This window comes from Rissa tridactyla, chromosome 1 (genome assembly GCF_028500815.1).
Source record: "Rissa tridactyla isolate bRisTri1 chromosome 1, bRisTri1.patW.cur.20221130, whole genome shotgun sequence".
NCBI lineage: Eukaryota > Metazoa > Chordata > Aves > Charadriiformes > Laridae > Rissa > Rissa tridactyla.
In genome coordinates, this window is record NC_071466.1 from 74,305,312 (window position 1) to 74,324,610 (window position 19,299).

Below are 19,299 nucleotides of genomic sequence, written 5' to 3' on the forward strand. Positions count from 1 at the left end.
ATTTTTCATAAATTACCAAATTTGTAATATTTTAAAGGGTTTTTAATTAGTTATGTATAGGCATATGTAATTATATTGTTGTTCTCAGACTTCTGTGCGTGATAACTGTATTTTGGGCTTAAGTGCTGTGGACAAAGCCTGTGTTTATTCTAAAGGTAAATAATTACAATTCTGGTACTCATCTTCTTTCAGATGTATTTGTTGGGTTCTGGGATGTTCACTGTAAAAGAACTTCTTCAGGACAAGAATCACAGGTTGCACTTAACACTAAGGTTTGTAATATTCTTTTCCATTTAGGAATTAATTCTCAATTCCTGAAAGCATGCTTAAGATGTGATGAAAACTGCCTGTGAGGTGTGATGAAAACCTTTTGTTTGGTTGGTTTGTTTTCTCGTTCCAGGCCACTGTTAACGAAAAAAATATTTTATATTGTGTGATAACTAACACATGTAGAACAAGACCTTTCCAAAGTGATGAATAATATTAGACGTTGGTTCTAGTTCTACAAGTCAAGAAAGTATTGTCAAGACCCATTTCATTTTTGTGCATTTCATCCTTTCACCTCAGCATATGTGTCTGTGAGGTGGCAAAATAGAGTATTTTTAACTGTGCTGATGTGTAAAGAGCCTGTGATGGGGTAAATGAAACCAATTGAAACAGACCATTATCTTAGCTATTTGGAATACCTTGGCTTAGATAAACTTAGGCTCTATTTACTAGTTCAACACCTATCTGTTGCTAAATTGTGCATTTGTTGCAAAATAGTATATTTATCAATATAATGCACTAGGAATAGGAGGAGTGACAGCAACATTGACTGATGTAATTTTCTAGTTTAATTCATATTAGAAACTTTCATGGAAGGAATGTGACTCTGAAGGGAATGAAAAAGAGAGTGTGAGTCTAATGTCAATCCTGAAGGTAGTAGTTCTAATCATAGGAATCAAATCACTCTCTTGAATGCCAGTGTGAGACAAAGTTAAGTAGAGGGCAAAGTTAAGTAGAGGGTTGGGGAAGAATGAAGAAAGCAAAGTGAGATGAAGGAAAGACAGGTCTGATGTGTAAATGCACATTGCAGTAGTATGTGTTGAAAGTAGGACAGGTGTCCCTGTCGGAGAAGGCAAGGGGAAGTCAGTTGAAGGAGCAAGCATAATCGGAGAGACTGAGGAACATGGTGTTGGTAGTATCAGCATAATCAGCACTGGAAACAGTGACTGTGGTAAACTTGCAGCAATTTCTTAGCCCAGACACAACTAATAAAACATGGACAAAGCTTTTCACACTAAGAGAAGAGGTGGGTAAGGTTTTTGGCTTTTCCACAATGTTTTGTAAAGAAAAAATTTACATGATTTAACAATGGGGAGCAGATGAGGGAAATGAGTCAGAAAAGGCACCAAAAGATTGATATTGGTGGTGGGTAAAGTAGTATAATTTATCATAGGTGTGAAGATGAGGGTGTTTTGAGGGAGATAAAGAAGAGGAGGAATGTGATGGCAGGAGTTTCATCGTTCTGTGTTAGGCATGGTTATTCTGTTAGGTGTATTCTTTCATGACTTTCATGACTTGAAAATGGACTTTATTAAACTCTCTTGTTTTGATATCAGATATATTCTGATTATCAATGTGTGTGAATACATACATGTCTTCTCATTGTCACGTAACCTGTCAGATGTGTAACCTGGATGCTGAGTAATGTCTATAAACATGCTGCATGATTTGGGGACTTAAACCTTTTCTTGTAGTCATCTTCTGTGCTTATTTCTTTGGCCTCCCCAGTATTGTCTGTTCCAGAGACTTTTTTTTTCTGTTTTAGCTGTCCCAGCATATTTTTATGTGTAAACAACAATCTTAAAATACTGTTTAGAATCTATTTTAAAATAATAACATAAAGTCTCTGCCAAAATTACTGTGTGTCATGGGTGAGACAGCATAAATGGCAGCTGTGGTAGATCTGGGTACTGATGTGTATTTAAAAACCATCAAGATTAGAGCTTTTACCCCACTTGATTCTCTGACTCACTCACTCCCCCCTCAGTCATGTTCATACGGTCTCAGCTCCCCTCCCCAGCAGGGAGATGGCTGCTGGTCTGGGAAGGTGAGGCAGGTAGTTGTGTCAGTTTGTTCTGTGCAAGTCCCTGGGGATCTCTGGCATTTGTTTCCACGCAGCTCCCTGATCTTCAGGATCTTCGTGACATCAGGGATCTTTCCTCCATTGAGAATCTTCACCTTCTTCTTCCTGGACCGCTTTTCAAGATCCTTCTTTTTGGCATCAGCTTTTCTTTCTGAAGCTGCTTTTGCCTACAACAGGCTAATTGTAAAATCTGAACTCTTTCTGGTTTTACAGAAGTAAGGAAACACATGCATAGTTTTAGGTTGCCTTCAATTAGGAGGGCTGTACAGCATCCCTGCAGAATGAGGGGAATGTTTTCCTGTTGGAATAACGCATTATAAAAATATGTAAAATGAAGTTGAAAAGCTTCCTATTTAAAATGTTCACTGAGTTTGAAGATTAATAGTCTTTTATAAGTGTTCCCTTGTTGATAAACAGGTCCACCTCCAAAAAAATCTCAACGCAGAGTGTTTGTTGCAGGTCGGCTGAAAGTGACCGTGTAGGTAACATTACAGTTATTGGATGGCAAATGGAGGAAAAAACTGATGAAAGGCCTCCAGTGACAAGGTCACCCGATACAATTAATGGAAGGGTGAGTATGAGCATTGTATCAAATTCAGAAAAATGCAGATTTATTGCCAGCATTGAAATAACCTAGGTTGACATCTGCTGTCAACTTTCCTGTGAATCTTGATATTTAGTAGTGCTTTACAATTTCAAAATACTGCGAAGAGCAGCCTAATGATGAGGAGCGGTCTTGTATTTTGCAGAACTCTTGGTGCTCATTTTTGGGGTTAAAAGTCTTAGGGAAAATTTTAGTTTGTGGTGATTAAGCTTTAGCTTCAGGTGCTCATGCCCTTCATCAGAATAGGCTTGTGGTACTGTGCATCTGTGCCCTTGATGCACTGATAACGAGTTTCACAGAGATGCGGTATTCCAGTTCACATGTGAGTTTGAAGGTGGCATTAAGCAAATGGGCATGCTCAGGGAATTTCCAGAATTTTCACAGGCAACTTAAAAGATTTTAATGAAACTGAACATGTTACTTGAATACTGGATATTTATTTTTTTTTCCGTTCCCCAAATATTTGTCTGAGAGCAGATATTTATAGACGTATGTTATATTATAGACATATGTTTAATTCTGTAAACCTTATGTTCTGAATAGCCTGGTGATAACTGCACTCGTATCTGTGTATCACAGTGACAATGTGGATTAGTATAACTTAGTATCCAGCCAGACCTGTAACTGCCACATATTGGTGCAGTACCTTTAAGGACTCTGGAGTTGTGCTAACATAAAGTAGTTGAAGGGCTGTATGAAAATGTTTACAGAATTTGGAACTGTGCAGTAGAAGTAAATAGGAATGCTTAGGTTGGAGGGTTTAAGTGGATTTATTATTTCAGCCTGCAGCATTTTTTGTCCACAGTAAACATATTTGAAATATTTATTTTAACCATGCGTTATGTTGAATATTCCTTTCAAGTCTACATCATAAGGTCATCACTGCATATTGCCCTGGCACTGAGGTTTTATTCGTTACTTTTTGTGGGTTTTGTTTTTGTTTAGACTGTGTTGCCAGTTGATGAAAGTTTAACAGAATCTTTAGGAATCCGATCCAAATATGCTTCATTACGGAAAGATGCACTACTGAAATCTGGTAAGCTGCTGTGGGCAGTAACAAGTAAGCTTTAGGCATCAGTAGAAGCTAATCTCCTGTCTGCCTGTGGCCCCAGGGCATTTAGGCAGATGTTTCATTTGAATAGGAACAGGCTGCCGACTGAGCAGCCCTTTGAGTGTCACACAAGAATAAATTATTTTATCATCTGCACTATTTTGTATAGTGAAAATAGCAGAAGTAAACTTTTATCATTAAGTTGACTGTAGTATAAAATTTTCCACGCAATTTGCTAGTCTGTTCCTAAGCAATGGTGGGGTGTGAGGGGAGGGGCAGAGGAAAACAGTTGCTTTTAAAAAAAAAAAATTCTTGAAGAAAGGTTAGCTTTTCCTGCAATGATTGTGTGAGAGGAAAATGCGCAGTATGTTAAAAAAAAAAAAGTATTTCAAAAGTTGAATATGTATTTCATTTCCTTAGCAGTGTTCTAACTCATTTGGAGGCTTTTCTTGCACGCATTGGAAGAATGGTCATTACAAAATGACCATGCTTGGAAAAGCTAGACTGATGGCTGGTTAAACCCAATCTTTACAGCAGTGTGTTAAAGCATATTATCATAGCCATTTACTATAATCAAAGCCATTTACTTTAAAAAAGGAGAGACTTTGTACACTTTTAACTCACACCTTACACTTAAATAACATGATTTTAATTCTTCAGTATTTGGTGGTGCCATTTGCCGAATGTATCGCTTCCCAACCACTGACGGAAACCACTTGAGAATCTTGGAGCAGATGGCTGAGAGCATCCTGTCGCTGCACATCCCTAGGCAGTTTGTGAAGCTTCTTCTAGAAGAAGATGCAGCAAGGTGGGTTCAGGCCAGTTTACATGTACAGCAATACAGCAGTGATATGGCTGTTACTGAGTTTTACCAAGGAATGTATCTGTGTTAATGCACAGAGGCACTGAAGAAAAAAATAGTAAAAGCAGCAAGCTGCTGACTGTACAGCTACAGTGAAGAAGATTTCGTGTCAGAGTATAGAGTTTGAGCTTGAGTGTATGTTAACATGAATATACAAAGGTGCTGATGGGAGAGAACTGGTGGCATAGTGAACACTTAAAATCATACTGCAGTTAGATGCACTTAGGGGTTATCTGTTGCTCTCAAAAAATACTGATAAAGCCACAGAATATATTATTCCATAGTCGCGTGACTGTATTAGGTCCAGCTCATTAGAATACTTTATCTTATATATATAATAATTTATATATTTCAATACACTTTGTTTTTTAAACATAGCTTATTTTTAATATAAAGAGAAAAACTAAGTTGAATTACAAATAAAACATATCTCAACTTTCATAGGTGGGGGGGATGTCTGGGTAGATGAGACAGCATAAATGACAGTAATAACTTCAGCTGCTGAGAATTTTGAGAAAGGAACAGAGACAACACAGAAACCGGCTGAGCAGAATGAGTAATTAGAGTAGCAGATAGAGAAGAAAAATCCAAATCGCTTTGAAGGTGAACCTTGAAAGTCAGTTGACTTCCATGCTATGAAAGCAAAGCAAAGATAGATCGTAGGAGCACTAACTCCACTCAGTTAAGAGATGGCTTTGAGAATTAGAAGAGTAGTTTTGAATGGAATGCAAACAGAATAAAAGCAAGTAAAATGAGACACTGTAGGACAGTAATGACTTTTTCTCATTTTAGGAGGTGGGAGGGAGAGAGAAATCTGTTAAGCATTTTGTAGGTTTATTCTGAATTTACTTCTGTAAGATTGTGGATGGTGAAGTTTCTTAAGGTGTTAGCCATGTTCAGAGGCTCTTGCTAAAATTATATAGAGATAGATGGATACATATTGTGTACCGTTACGGGTTAATAACAGCCCAGGTGCTTGCTAATACAACTTTATATGCTCTGAATTGTGTTGCTCAAAGGTAAATAGGACTTTTCTGTAATTAGTGAGAAAGACTCTCTCTCTGCTCAGTTGAGGTGACCCACAATGACATACACAATCACACTTTGTTTTCATAGAATCTCTCAGATTTGGCCAAATACTCTCTTCTCCATTCTCTGTGCTGCAGCCCAGAGGAATGCTGGACAACTAGACAAGCACAGCTGCTTCTGTCTTAACATCCCAATGACTTTTAAAACGTCCTTGAATAACCACAACTGCTGTGTCTTACATAAAGCTCTCCTGAGCCAAAGCTCGTTGAAAGGAAACATCTAACCGGGGGGATATTTTGACTACCTAATTATTTATGCCATGCACGTAGCTGTGTTAGCTCTATGGGACAAACAAGTAAACTTGAAGTATTAAGCTGCGAATTTACTTCAGGAAGACCTGGGCTCAGATGAATGGCTTGTTTTGAGCAGGGAGTTTGACAGGGTAGTCATAAAACATCTCATGCAGAAGGAGTTCACAAGATGAAACTGGAAGTGTCTTTTTCCAAGTCAACAATAAACGTAGTTCTCACTGTTGCCTACTGGCAAATTGGTCTGATGTTTTTCTTGGAAAATTACTTCTTTTTGATAATATCCTAAATACTGTGGAGTGGGAATTGTTCTGTGAAATGCTGTCATAAATTATATGCAGACAATTGATTAAAACTATGGATTAGGGATATTGAGAGAATTTCAAGAAGAACTGCTGGATTCTTTTGACAGGTGATTTTTCTACCTTTTCTGGTGTAAGGTGCTGTTGAATTGTGTCTGGCGTTGACTTACTTACTTTTCCCTTCTTTCTTCATTCCAAATAATGTCTTAATCCAAGAAGAGAGTAATAAAAGCATGACATGAAATACACTGAGTATTTTCTTAGCAGCGCTGTTGGGGAGCAGTATGTAACACGGGATTGCCATGTGTGAGTGAAAACCTAGCAGTCTTTCCCAGTGCAGTGGAAAAACTGGGGGTTTTCTTGTTCATATCTAGGGGTACCCAGTCATCCTTTATTCAACCGACAGTGAAACTTGAATGCCTAAAATCCAGAATCTTAGATGAAGGTTTTATTGTCTGATCTTTTGTCTCTCCAAACCCTTATTAATGCTTACCTTCCCTGTGTGGCCTTCTAAACTGTTGTGTAGATACCTGGCCAGTGCAGATACTCCTTGTACCTAATGTCAGATAGGTGCTAATCTCCCACGTAGGCTCTGTCACAGTTCTGATTCAATTTGAGTGCCACCAAAGTTCAGTGGAGTGGCCTAAAAAGGTCCTCATTGTCCCAAGTCACCTGACACAATGACAGTGCCCATCATTTGCAAATTATCATATAGCTTGAGAGCTCCTGCAGAAAGGAGGGAGGCTTTGGTTCTCACCAACACCTGAGGCTCCTGGAGGGAATACAGTGTATTCTGCCTGTAAAGAACCTGTGTACCTAGGAGTAGAGCTCAACAGCTGTGCTTTGGAATGTATGTTTGGAAGCATTCTCAGTCTGGTGACCAGGTAGACCAGAGTGAATTGAGAATGTGTCAGCTGAGGATGGTGCTATATTGATTCAATGTGAAACTTGTTCTTCTTGGTCCAGTGGACGATGGAACTAAACACCTCTCTTCTTCCTTCCTTCCCAGGGTTTGTGAACTAGAAGAATTGGGAGAACTGTCTCCTTGTTGGGAAAGCCTTCGTCGACAAATAGTTACTCAGTACCAAACAATTATTTTAACTTATCAGGAAAATCTAACTGACCTGCACCAGTATAAAGGTGATTTCTCTTTCATAATAACATGATACTTCTCAACCATGATTGTTGGTGCTTCTCTGAAATTTGGAAACCAGAATGTTTTAGTTTGATGAGTAAAAATTACTATTTTTAGATTTCTTTATTAATGTTTATTTTGAGTTTTCTAATGATCTGGGAATATTTGTCTGCTTTATTCATTCTCTTATTTTACTCTAAAAGTAGAGAACAATTATGAACAGTAACAGAAAGATATTTTTTTTTCTCTGCTTTACTTTCAGTACATAGCAAATTATGAATGAAGCTCCTTGAATGTTTTAGCATAAGCAGAAGCAGAGGGGTTTTATGCTTACTTTTCTCCTGCATTTCTCAGGTCCTTCATTTAAAGCCAGTAGTTTGAAAGCTGATAAAAAATTGGAGTTTGTTCCTACGAATTTACATATACAAAGAATGAGAGTCCAGGATGATGGAGGATCAGGTATTTGTTTCTTTCTTCACCTTATTCTGTTACTTTTCTTTCCATTTTTTTATTTCCATCCTCAACTGTTTAGCCAAGTTTCTGCAAGCTACTGCTCTGTAGTACTAGTGCCACTTGGCATTTTTGTAGCACCTTCTGTCCTCGGATTCCAAATCTCTTTGCAAAAGAAGGGGAGTGAGTATAATTATCACTGTTCTACAGGTGGGAAAACTAGGTTCTAGAGTTAACTGTACACAAAGGTAACACAAGTCAACCTTTGTACTAGGGAATATATTGAATTAAGCTGCTGTGTCCCTTACAGTCATTTTGAGTTGTAGCAGAATAGCTAAAGTTATGACTGTTTTTTGTTGTTAAGCTTGTGCACTTTTTCTCTGGAACCATTGGGTATGGTAATGCAAAATCACACCAGTTTGTTCACATCAAGCTTGTTTCTTCATAAATAATCTAGGTTTTCCCTTCTTTTAACGGTAGTTCCCACTAACAATGGACACAAACTTTTCCCATGTATCCATGTGAAGGATTCCAGTAATGGCAGGTTTTGTGTAAAGACCAATGTTCAAGGCTTCTTTTTCACTGTCAGTCTTAAGAAACAGAGGACTTGCATTCAAGTATCATTCTTTCACCTCAAAAGTACTTGATGGATTTCTAGGGCCTCTAAGACAATTCACTTCTCCATGTCCTTCAAAACATTGGCACAAAGTTTTACAAAAATTACTTTCAGAGTAGTTTTTGAATTTCCACAATTGTTTGTCCACATTAAAGATGACACGCTTTCATTTGTAAGTCCTTTTTGTCCATCCCAGATCAGAACTACGACATAGTCACCATAGGAGCACCAGCAGCTCATTGTCAAGGCTTTAAATCAGGTGGCTTGCGGAAAAAGCTGCATAAATTTGAAGAGGCAAAGAAACAGTAAGTAGAAATGTTGTTGTGTCAGCTGTTATCATGACTTTTCCTCCTGGTCCATGCTCAGTGATTTGGAAAATCACTCCATTCTCTGTTTTTGTTGCATTCCATTCAATAGTTCTACTATATAACGTGAAGATTATTCCTTTTTTTTTTTCTTTCTTTCCAAAGAAGGAGAGGGAAAACAGTTTCCCCTTTATATGAACATATTTTTTGTTTACTGATGGGTCCTTTCTAACAGTCTTTTTAGAGAAATCTTTACTTTTCCTGAATACTTGTTGGTTGATTTAGTTTAGCTATTTTAGGTGTTGGGTTTGGATTCTACCTAATTTCTGCCTAAATCCTAATTTCTGATTAGGAAATTTGTCTGTGGAACCTCCTCAGCTGCACTCCATTATGCGTTCAACCCATTATTTTCACGACACTTTCACTCCTCTCATAGCTTCCACGTCATATTGCTTAACTCTCTTTAGTACACAACAGCTGTGCCTGATTGGCAGATTTCTTGTTGACGACTTGGGTTTAGTTCTGGGACTATTGCTGGAGGGTTTTCTGGATTTCCTCAAGGTTTATGCGCAGATTTGGCTTCTGAATCTGGCCTCACTCTGCTCTAAAGACAGGATACTTGATCTCCACAGTTCTGTCTTCAGGGACTGTCTAGTGACCTCTCTGGAAGTGCAACCATGTGTACTGGAGGAAGGGGCAGCAATTGTGAAGGTCACATATGCTAAAGGGCATGTGAGCCTGGCATCCACTCCAGCTCCCAAGGAAGAGATAATTCTGTCTGGGTGTGCGTTACTTTTGCTGCAGTATGGAGAATTTAAGGAACAATGAGACAAGGACAAGGAATCATTGTAGCCAGGGAAAAGGAGACTTTGATAACTCCCTTCCAAAGAAAGGGTTGTAGGATTTGGAGCTGATGAGAGGAGGGAGTGACGTGGGAACCAGGCTCTGCCAACTGCAGAATTAATTTTGGCAGTGGAGAAGTGAATAGCAGCATCCTGTGAACATCAGTCAGATATGTACTGATAAAAACATTAGTGCAAAAATATGCCTAGTGTAATTATTCCTTACTTACAGAATGCACTAGGATGAGACTAGAGAAGGCTGTAAACCTGGAAGCACTGGTATGCTAGGCTCACCCTTCCTGTTCTTTAGATACCACTATTGCTTTCTGAAATAACCTCCTTCTGTCAGCTTAGCTACTGAAGTGGGCCTCAGTCCTGCAATATATAAAGTCCCATGTTCTTCCCCCCACCCCCTCCCGATAACTAAGCTGATCAGCGAGCTTAATTTCTATCCAGTACTTTTCCTCTAAGCTTTACAGACCTGTTCCTTCTGGGTCCATGAAAAACTGCAAGTTCAACATTAGAAGAATAACTTTCCTTTTAAGTACTTCTGTGTTATCATAAAAGCCAGTATAGTAGAACTGAGATCCATCTCCTCAGTTTCATTGTTACATAGATATCATTCAGTTCTTTCTCCTTTCATTGGCAAAATTGTGCTTGGTGCATCCACATTTCCCCAGAACAGCACATGGGCATCTGGCAGTCTGTGGTTTTTTGCTTACAAGTTTAATTGTTATGTACCCGCCATGTTGAAAAGATGACTCAAATAAGTTATTTCCCCAAACATCCTTTGTTTTGTTTTCTGCCTTTGGTATTTGCTAACAATCTGCTAATTTTATTTTGGTTTTTTGTTTTTTTAGCAGTTATGAGGAGTGTTGGTGAGTTTTCTGTTTCTGAGAGTTATGTAGAGAGGGTTTCTGTTCTTTGTGTTTTCTTTTTCGTTTCTTTCTTTTCTTTGGCAAAAATCTGATGTGTTTTAAAGCGTGCAGGGCTTTTAATGTCATGCATCACGGCATCCCTAATTGTGCTCTAAGTAATTGTATCTGCTTTGTAGAACATGATGTGTGAATGAATTTAATTTCATCTGCAATGTTTGTTTTTAATGAACAGCTAGCTTCCTGGCTCTCTCTGATCATAAAAGTTAGAAAGCTGAAGATCAGAACACAAGAATTTTATATCTTTTCCTCTGCGATTTCCAGTGAAAACTGCCTGGAGAGAGAAACTTTCTGCCAGAAGTGGAAGATAATTATGATAACTCTATGTATTTTTAAATATTTATGGTGATAGATTGGCATGGTTTATATTTTTGTAACCCATGTCTTCATTTAAGCATTTTTGCTTAACTTTTGTTTATATTTCTTCATGTTGTGTTGTTCAGTGCTATGAAAAGGAAACATGAATTGATAGTTCAACAGCGCAGAAGTTCTGCTCTAAATTATTTATATTAAAGGTTGAACCCCTAATTCACTCAGAGCTTAACGATGTTTTACAGTTTGCTGATATAGTACAATAAGAGCTGTTCATTTGAAAAAGCAATTGCAGTTTGGAAAGTAAATATATGTGAACTTTACACCATAAATTTTCCCCCTGATCATCCCAGCAAATGTTTGTGATTAAAAAATGAAATAATTCTAAATCAGATTTCAATATGTTGCATGGCCTTTCCTGCCAAAAACATCTTTATGCATGTTAATCACACTGTCGTGGAAAGAAATTGCTCAGAGGAATTGTCATTAAGATCACTGGTCAATAGAGTGCACAAATCACGTAAAGGGAAAGTTCTAAAAGCTGAGATTAATTTGCTGTATGACGTAGCAGTACTGGGGAGTGGTTGTTCTTTGCTCCACTCAGGTGGGTGACCAGAGGGACACAAAGAATTACTTCTGCATTGTATCCTTTGAAAACAAATCCTCCATCTTTTTTCATAATGGAGCTCAGACAGATACTGGGATTAAGCTCCCCCCTTGCCTTAATATCAGTTAAGGGACAAGAATTGGTATTTGTGGCAATGATTTTAAAGCATGCCCCACGCAACTCTCCAGTTTTACCTCACAGACACACTGCAGAAATTAACAGCATTGCTCTAGGGGTAGCAGAGGAATTCACACTCCTTGGAGGTTGTGATCTGAGGTAACTGTGCCTGGAAAAGAAACTCCTCTCTCTGTAGTCTCTCAGCATAGCTGTGTCCATTAAACAGTGCTGAGATTGGTGCAAACAGTAGGTTCTTCTGTGCTATTACTAAGCTGAAGCCATTCATGACTGGAAAAAGTGAATAAAATTTAGATAATATACAATTGGTGTCGCCTCATTCTTGATGCCACGTCATGAACAGGCATCACACTTGTCATAGCGGGAGCTGATGTGAAGGCTTAATCTTTGTATAGGTTTCCTATTGGGAGGAAAAAAACAGCATATTGCCTGGCAAAGGAAGTAGTGATTGGTTGATTCCAAGTAGTTAACTAAGAGCACAACTTCAGCTTAAAGTCATTTTCTAAGCTAAAAGGCAGCTTTTGTGAACAACTCTTCTCAGATATGATTAAATCACCCTTTAGAAGTTCTATTCTCTCTCCAGTAGTTACAGAGGGAGTCCAAGCGTCTGTCTTGGACCAGATAAGCAACTTCTGTAGACATCTAAACTTAGAGGACATAAACTATTCTCCTCCACTGCCAAGTAAGCAGTCTTAGTGGAGCTGCAGTATCCCAATTTAATGATAAGTTTTATTGGTGTAGTTTATTTCCCTTACTATTTGGAAAAGGCCAAAATTTGCTATTGCTTTATATTGTTACAGCTGAGTTTATAATAGGGAAAGTTGTATCATGTCCTAGTTTAGTATAGTAAGTGTGTTCTAACAGAAGCTACACCAAGGACAGAGTGCTTCAATTAGCCTGGATATATACTTTGGTTTTTTATGTAACATAAGATTGCTTTTTCTGGTGTAACTTGAACCAGACCTGCAATAGAGAAAGGGATATACTAGCAGAAGGATTTTTTGATAATATCACAGTGTTTGCATTATGGATCTGAGTGGCATTTCTGTGTTAGAAGGAGCACAGATTTTCTTTTCATGGTGCTAGTAGCTATGTGATAAAACAGGTTTGTAAACCAGGCCTCAGTGAAGCATGTGTGTCGTAAGGAAAGGGAGAGTGGGGCAAGCTGTCTCTGCAAACAGTGGTTCTGTCTCTGATGGCAAAATCTATCATCCACATTGTCCTCAGCGAAACTGTCCCTCTGGTATATTAGTTCTGCCCACAGTCCCTTGGCATAAGGCATTACTAAATCTGCATCTGAATGCTTTCAATAAAGGCAGAGGAGGCTCTAGGATCATGTTCCTGCTGTGCAATTGCCCACTGGCCTTTCACTGTTGATTGCTAATTTAGGTAAATTTTTGTTGTCCGCCATTAATTCCCTAGCATGCTACTGTAATGTGTACCTCTAGATCAATTTTTCCCCTAAAATCAGTCTTTTTTTTTCAGCACTTCAACAGGTTCCCAGTCAATAATATACATCCCACAGGACATTGTTAGAGCAAAGGAAATTATTGCACAAATCAACACCCTTAAAACGCAAGTCAGTTACTATGCAGAAAGGCTCTCAAGAGCTGCCAAGGATAGATCAGCTAATGGCCTTGAAAGAACACTTGCCATCCTAGCAGACAAGGTAGGAGAATAATACATTTCCACACTGTATTTCCACAGCGTTCTCCTGGAGAAACTGGTGTGTCATGGCTTCGACAGGCGTAATCTTGACTGAGTAAAAAACTGGCTGGATGGCAGGGCCCAAAGAGTTGTGATGAATGGGGTTAAATCCAGTTGGAGGCTGGTCACAAGTGGTGTTCCTCAGGGCTCAGTATTGGGGCTGGTTCTGTTTAATATCTTTATCAACGATCTGGATGAGGGGATTAAGTGCACCCTGACTAAATTTACAGACAACACCAAGTTGGGTGCAAGTGTTGATCTACTTGAGGTAGGAGGCTCTACAGAGGGATGTGGACAGGCTGGATCGATGGGCCGAGGCCAATGGTATGAGGTTCCGCAAGGCCAAGTGCTGGGTCCTGCACAACAACCCCATGCAGCACTACAGGCTTGGGGAAGTGTGGCTGGAGAGCTGCCTGGTGGAAAAGGACCTGGGGTGTTGGTCAACAGCTGGCTGAATATGAGCCAGTATTGTGCTCAGGTGGCCAAGAAGGCCAATAGCATCCTGGCTTGTATCAGAAATAGTGCGGCCAGCAGGACTAGGGAAGTGGTCATCCCCTGCTGTACTCGCCACTGGTGAGACTGCCCCTTGAATACTGTGTCCAGTTTTGGGCCCCTCACTACAAGAAAGACATTGAGGTGCTGGAGCGTGTCCAGAGGAGGGCAACGAAGCTGGTGAGGGGTCTAGAGAGCAAGCCCTGTGAGGAGCAGCTGAGGGAACTGGTGTTGTTTAGCCTGGAGAAAAGGAGGCTGAGGGGAGACCTTATCGCTCTCTACAACTACCTGAAAGGAGGCTGTAGCCACGTGGGGGTCGGTCTCTTCTCCCAAGTAACAGGAGATAGGACAAGAGGAGATGGCCACAAGTTGCGCCAGGGGAGGTTTAGAATGGATATTAGGAAGAATTTCTCCACAGAAAGCGTTGTCAAGCATTGGAACAGGCTGCCCATGGAAGTGGTTGAGTCACCGCATCTGAAAGTATTTAAAAGATGTGTAGATGTGGTGCTGAGGGACATGGTTCTGTAGTGGACTTGGTAATATTAGGTTTACGTTTGGACTTGATGTTCTTAAAGGTCTTTTCCAACCTAAATGATTGTATGATTCTATGATTATATCTTCAGTAGGTTTTTTTGAAACATCTATTTCACTTTGTTCAGTAGTATATTGTAACATATACAGTCTTAAAGAAAAAGCAAAATCAGACCAGCCTTTAAAATTTGCTGCTTTTTATTTAGTCTACTTTTCACACTCTTGCCTTCACCTCCTCTTCAGAGTGCAGTAGAGAGCAATGTACTCTGGTTCCTTTTATTCATTTATCATATTTCAGAATTGTGCATTCTTCACTATCCTTTATACCCTTTTCTCGATAACGACCTGCTTTTTTTGAATGTTTTTCTTAGTCTTCTCTCCAGCAGCAGCAACTGGGCAAAACTTAAGTAAATGAAACAATTCTGTAGTTTTCCACTGGTGAAATAAGGAATAATGCTGACACAGCCTATGCTTGAGTTATAGTGATGTTAATCAGTTATTTCCTGCTGGGTGCTAACAGAAACCAGACTGGAGCCACAGCTGAACATGATCTTATTTACAGAGTCAAAAAACCAAATACAATTTCAGTGACGACTTCTGTCCCTGAAGCAGATCTGAAGGTTGTAAGTGACAGTAATGGCCAATCACCTTGCCATAAATTACTCAGTGGAGGGGATATGCATACAACTTTGTAGAGTGCAAAAAATAATGTGACCCAATGTAAATATATTATTTATTATAATATTCACTCTGAGTACAGTGTGTATAACTGAGAGTAGTGTATAACTGATTTGTGGGATTGTCTACAGCTGGACAATGTGTATATATAACATAGTAAAGGCTTGTTTGTTGGTTGGTTTTCTTTTTTAATAGACGCGTAGGCCAGATACTTTACATATTCACATAACCTACAGAAATCCTTTAATACAACACCACTAAATAAGATAGGGAACAAGTTGCATTGATTAGTGGGTTATATCTTCAGCCCTTTTCTTGGGTCTTGTTATAATTTTAGATAGGATGGTGGAGGTTAGGCATGCTCTCTCAGCAGCTATTGTGTGGGGTATAAAAATGTCTGCACATTGCTCTAAGCTTTCATTGAATGGAAAGTGAAGTGCAAATAAAGGTGAATTGCACATTTATTAGTGAAGTTTTGAACAATTGCAAGGCTAATATAGTAGTACAGACTCTGGGAATGTACCATTTGTGTTTTGGTATCCTATATTGCTTTTTAAGGCCATTCTGCAAAATGATTTTAAAGGTACCTTAGAAACTCCTAAACAGTGGTTAGTTTATTTTACAGAATACTAGTTCTTCTTTTTTCTGTCTGAGAAAGAATATAGTATAAATTGGGTACAGAATAATGAAAAGGTATTAAAATGTAGGGGGTTTATTTCTTTTTAGACCCGGCAACTTGTCACAGTCTGTGACTGCAAGCTGTTGGCAAATTCAATACACGGACTGAATGCTGCAAGGCCAGACTATATAGCTTCAAAAGCATCTCCAACTGCTGGAGAAGGGGAGCAAGTGATGTTGAGGAATGATCAAGATACACTTGTGGCCAGATGGACAGGAAGAAATAGCCGATCTTCTCTGCAGGTCGATTGGCATGAAGAGGAATGGGTACGTTTGCTTAGTGGAGTGATGAATGTTTTCTTCTTTTTATTTTTTGTTTGCTGTATTCTTTTGTTTGTAGTCTCTGTAACTGCTCACCAGATACGCATAGGATGAGTATTTTGGAGGTATCGGTCAACCAGCAAAGACCCTCTCTCTGTCCTATGCTTAGTTACTCCTTGGCACGGGGATACAAGCAGGCCTTAATAAATATTTCTGGATCTCCTAAACAGCAGAGATTGTTAGACTAGGGCATGGTTTTTCTGAAGTTGGTTCCAAGGGAAAGTAAATAGCTTTTAAAGTAAAAAAAACTGACTGTACTACAAAGAGTTCTTACACTTCTTGAAGACAAAGCATATTTTGCGTGTGTTAGCTGTAGAATTCAGCCTTACAGCCTTCCTGGCTTTTATTCTCATCTAAATATTTAGAACTTGCAGTCCATCTCTGTTTTGATTATGAACAGCATTTAAAAACTGTTTGCACAAAGAATTTAAATGGTTTTCCTTCCCACACTGCCAATTGAAATGAGAATTGGGCTGTGTAAATTCCATCATTATGTAATATAAACAGAAGTGAATTACATCTCAAAAATAATCGATATTAATTAAAACCATCATTAATATTGTAAAATATCAGTTTAGAAATGAGATCGAATTAATTTTGGAAATGGATCCTTGCTAATTTAATTGTTTTGGCATACTTTGGCTTACAGTCAAACTCACAGTAAGGAGATATGAATAAAACTAATTAAGTTATTTAGATAGTAATACAATACAGTAATTTTATCTGTATTCACTGACTTATGTATGAAAAAAGATGTGTGATTGTATACAATTATTATGTCAAACATAAGTTTCAAGAATAAACAATAGTGTCAACTGGAAATTGGAATAATAGTGCAGGAAGAAGCACTTAAAATTGTTCAGTAAATTTACTTAGAAAATAGCTTTGCAATTTATCACAGAATTCATGTCAGTACATATTGTTGTTATGCTGGTATACATTATTTATATATCCAGCGTGCACAAAGGTGAACATGATAGTCCAGATGAAAATTTGCAGAGGAATTGTGACTAGACTTACAGGAGGAAAAACATTGACAAGGCATTTGTTACCCAGTGTCTCTTTTATTTTTAAACTGAGAAAGAAATGTTTTCTTTTAAGGAGAAAGTTTGGTTGAATGTTGACAAAAGTCTGGAGTGTATTATACAGAGAGTGGACAAACTTCTCCAGAAGGAGCGCTTGCAAAGTGACAGCTGTGAAGATGTTTTCCAGTGTGACACCAGCTGTACTAGTAAGAAAGGTAATCGGGACACTCGTGCCTACTGGATAAATCCAGAAGATTTAAATGAGACCTCATCATCCTCACCACCTTCATCATCCTCACCACCACCTTCATCCACACCATCCTGTGCATGCCATTCTCTCAGAAAGACAAGTGCGTATGCCAGACACTGCTTCTCACTGCTGCTCTCTTGCTGTGCGCTGGCATCATTCCTAAGCCTCCGTTACATCCTTCCATGTGTTTTTAGTTCAGTGGTGGTGTTAAGCACTGATGTCAGGCAGAAAGGGAAGGTAGGGTATTGGGAGCTGCTAAGCCTATTACTGATTTTGAAATCCTGATTCCACTGAAATCATTGCCAAATCCTTTGATGACAGTGGCATTTGGTTTTCATGCTGGGTGTTTTAAGCTGGTAAAACAGGTGTTTGGGTTAGCATATGTCAAAACACCACCTCTTGTAGCTTTCCTGTTGGCTTCAGCTTCTTTGCAGCAATCAAAGCTTATTACAGTGAACCTCTATAAAAGATGAATAAAACATGAGAGAAGTGCAGGCACTACTGCAACAGTAATGGTCCTGCTGGGCTGCCAAAGCATAGGAAGGGAGCCAAGAGGTCCCATTAGACTGAACTTGGATGAACCTACTGGAGTTTAAAGCAAATTTTAACCCAAATTGTCAAAAGCTGTGGTGCTGAGGCACTCGATTAGTTAGACTTTTTGTAGTTGGAAGGTAGGAATTGGCAGTGCAAGCTCTCAGTGGAATAGCGCTATCAAAATTTGAGGTAAAGTGGGTGCTGGATTGAATCTAGCATAATGCCACAAGCATGTGAATGAAAGATATCAGTTTAGATTGACAGTTTTGCAGCCGTGCATTAAATTTCAGAACTATTTAATTTACATATATACTTATTTGATTTATTCTCACATTCTTTACATGTGGTCACTATGATTTGGCCACTTTGTAGAGCAGGTGTGCCAAGCTAAGCTCTAGAAAGATTTTTCAATTTCAAAAAAAGCTCTAGAAAGATTTGTGTTTTCATTTCCTTTTCCTGTTCTGTCTTATCGTTTGATGGCCCTTTGTCCCTTACGTGTGTCTGTGACTTCATGTCCATCCCATTGTTAATGTTGCAGTGGAAGGCAGTACCTTAAGAAAAAGAAAACAAGAAGTTAATGTTAATATATTTTTGTGTAGCTTTGTACATGTTACATATGATTTGCTTAGTATCTTAAATCACCATGTTTTTCTAGATTAGACTGACATTTTTGTGTATTATAAAGGAATAGGAGAGTTGGTTCTTGTTTCAGAATGTGTTCTCTATTAATCTTTGACTAAATTTCTTCTACCAGTTTGATACATTTAAATGTTTTTGTTTGCTAGCTAATTTATACAAAGTTTTATATATATTTACATTAAAGTTTTATCAGTAAATGCCAATGCACCTTCATATCAATGATTGAAATTTGTGGATTTTTAATATTAAAAAGAGTAGGAAGAATCTCCGGTGGGTGATGCCAGAACCTTTTGCCAAGACAATTCAATGCTGAAAGCAGCTTAGAACAGACATTTTCTTTCATTTTCAGTTGATCTTTTAAATCTGCTCTGAATCTTGACACTTATGCCATATAGAAGTGGTATTAGCTACACTTACCTATCAAAGGGGTTTTTTGTGTGCCAAGAGTTTCTGTAACATTTCTCTGCTTTTCCTCTAAAATAGGAAAAAATCTCTCCATTTAATCCACAGAACCTGGGACAGAAACATTAAATCAAGAAGTGTAACAAACTTTAAAGCTAAGGGGCTTGCTTCCCAGTGCTACCCAAGTGTAAGGAATAGATCTGAAGTTTGACTGTCAACCAATGTTGGGTGAATTTAACTTAAAAAATCCTGGAGAGAGAATCCTGTTTCTTAGGTATCTCGTGCAAACATTGTTCGTAGGTCTTAATAAGCAATTTGAATTGCACTTGCGAAGTTTATTGTAAGCCAGGGCAAGCTGAGTGTTTGATCACATTCTCATCAGATGTAGTTCCTAATTAATGGTCAGTATTTTTGACAA

General features: G+C 38.6%; 1 protein-coding gene across 15 annotated transcripts in view; it reads left to right on the plus strand.

Moving 5' to 3' along the window:
- INPP4A (inositol polyphosphate-4-phosphatase type I A) overlaps window positions 1-19,299 on the plus strand; it is a 131,654-nt gene that overhangs the window by 83,016 nt on the left and 29,339 nt on the right. For 9 of the 15 annotated variants that reach the window (XM_054211700.1, XM_054211866.1, XM_054212302.1 and 6 more), the window contains 11 exons: window positions 193-272; window positions 2,549-2,702; window positions 3,681-3,771; window positions 4,447-4,594; window positions 7,297-7,427; window positions 7,777-7,881; window positions 8,685-8,793; window positions 10,496-10,513; window positions 13,110-13,293; window positions 15,759-15,977; window positions 17,133-17,406. In XM_054211700.1, coding sequence (XP_054067675.1) covers window positions 193-272; window positions 2,549-2,702; window positions 3,681-3,771; window positions 4,447-4,594; window positions 7,297-7,427; window positions 7,777-7,881; window positions 8,685-8,793; window positions 10,496-10,513; window positions 13,110-13,293; window positions 15,759-15,977; window positions 17,133-17,406 — 1,513 coding nt within the window. The remainder of the gene's footprint in view (window positions 1-192; window positions 273-2,548; window positions 2,703-3,680; window positions 3,772-4,446; window positions 4,595-7,296; window positions 7,428-7,776; window positions 7,882-8,684; window positions 8,794-10,495; window positions 10,514-13,109; window positions 13,294-15,758; window positions 15,978-17,132; window positions 17,407-19,299) is intronic. The other 6 variants (XM_054212803.1, XM_054212892.1, XM_054212636.1 and 3 more) reach the window with 5 other exon arrangements.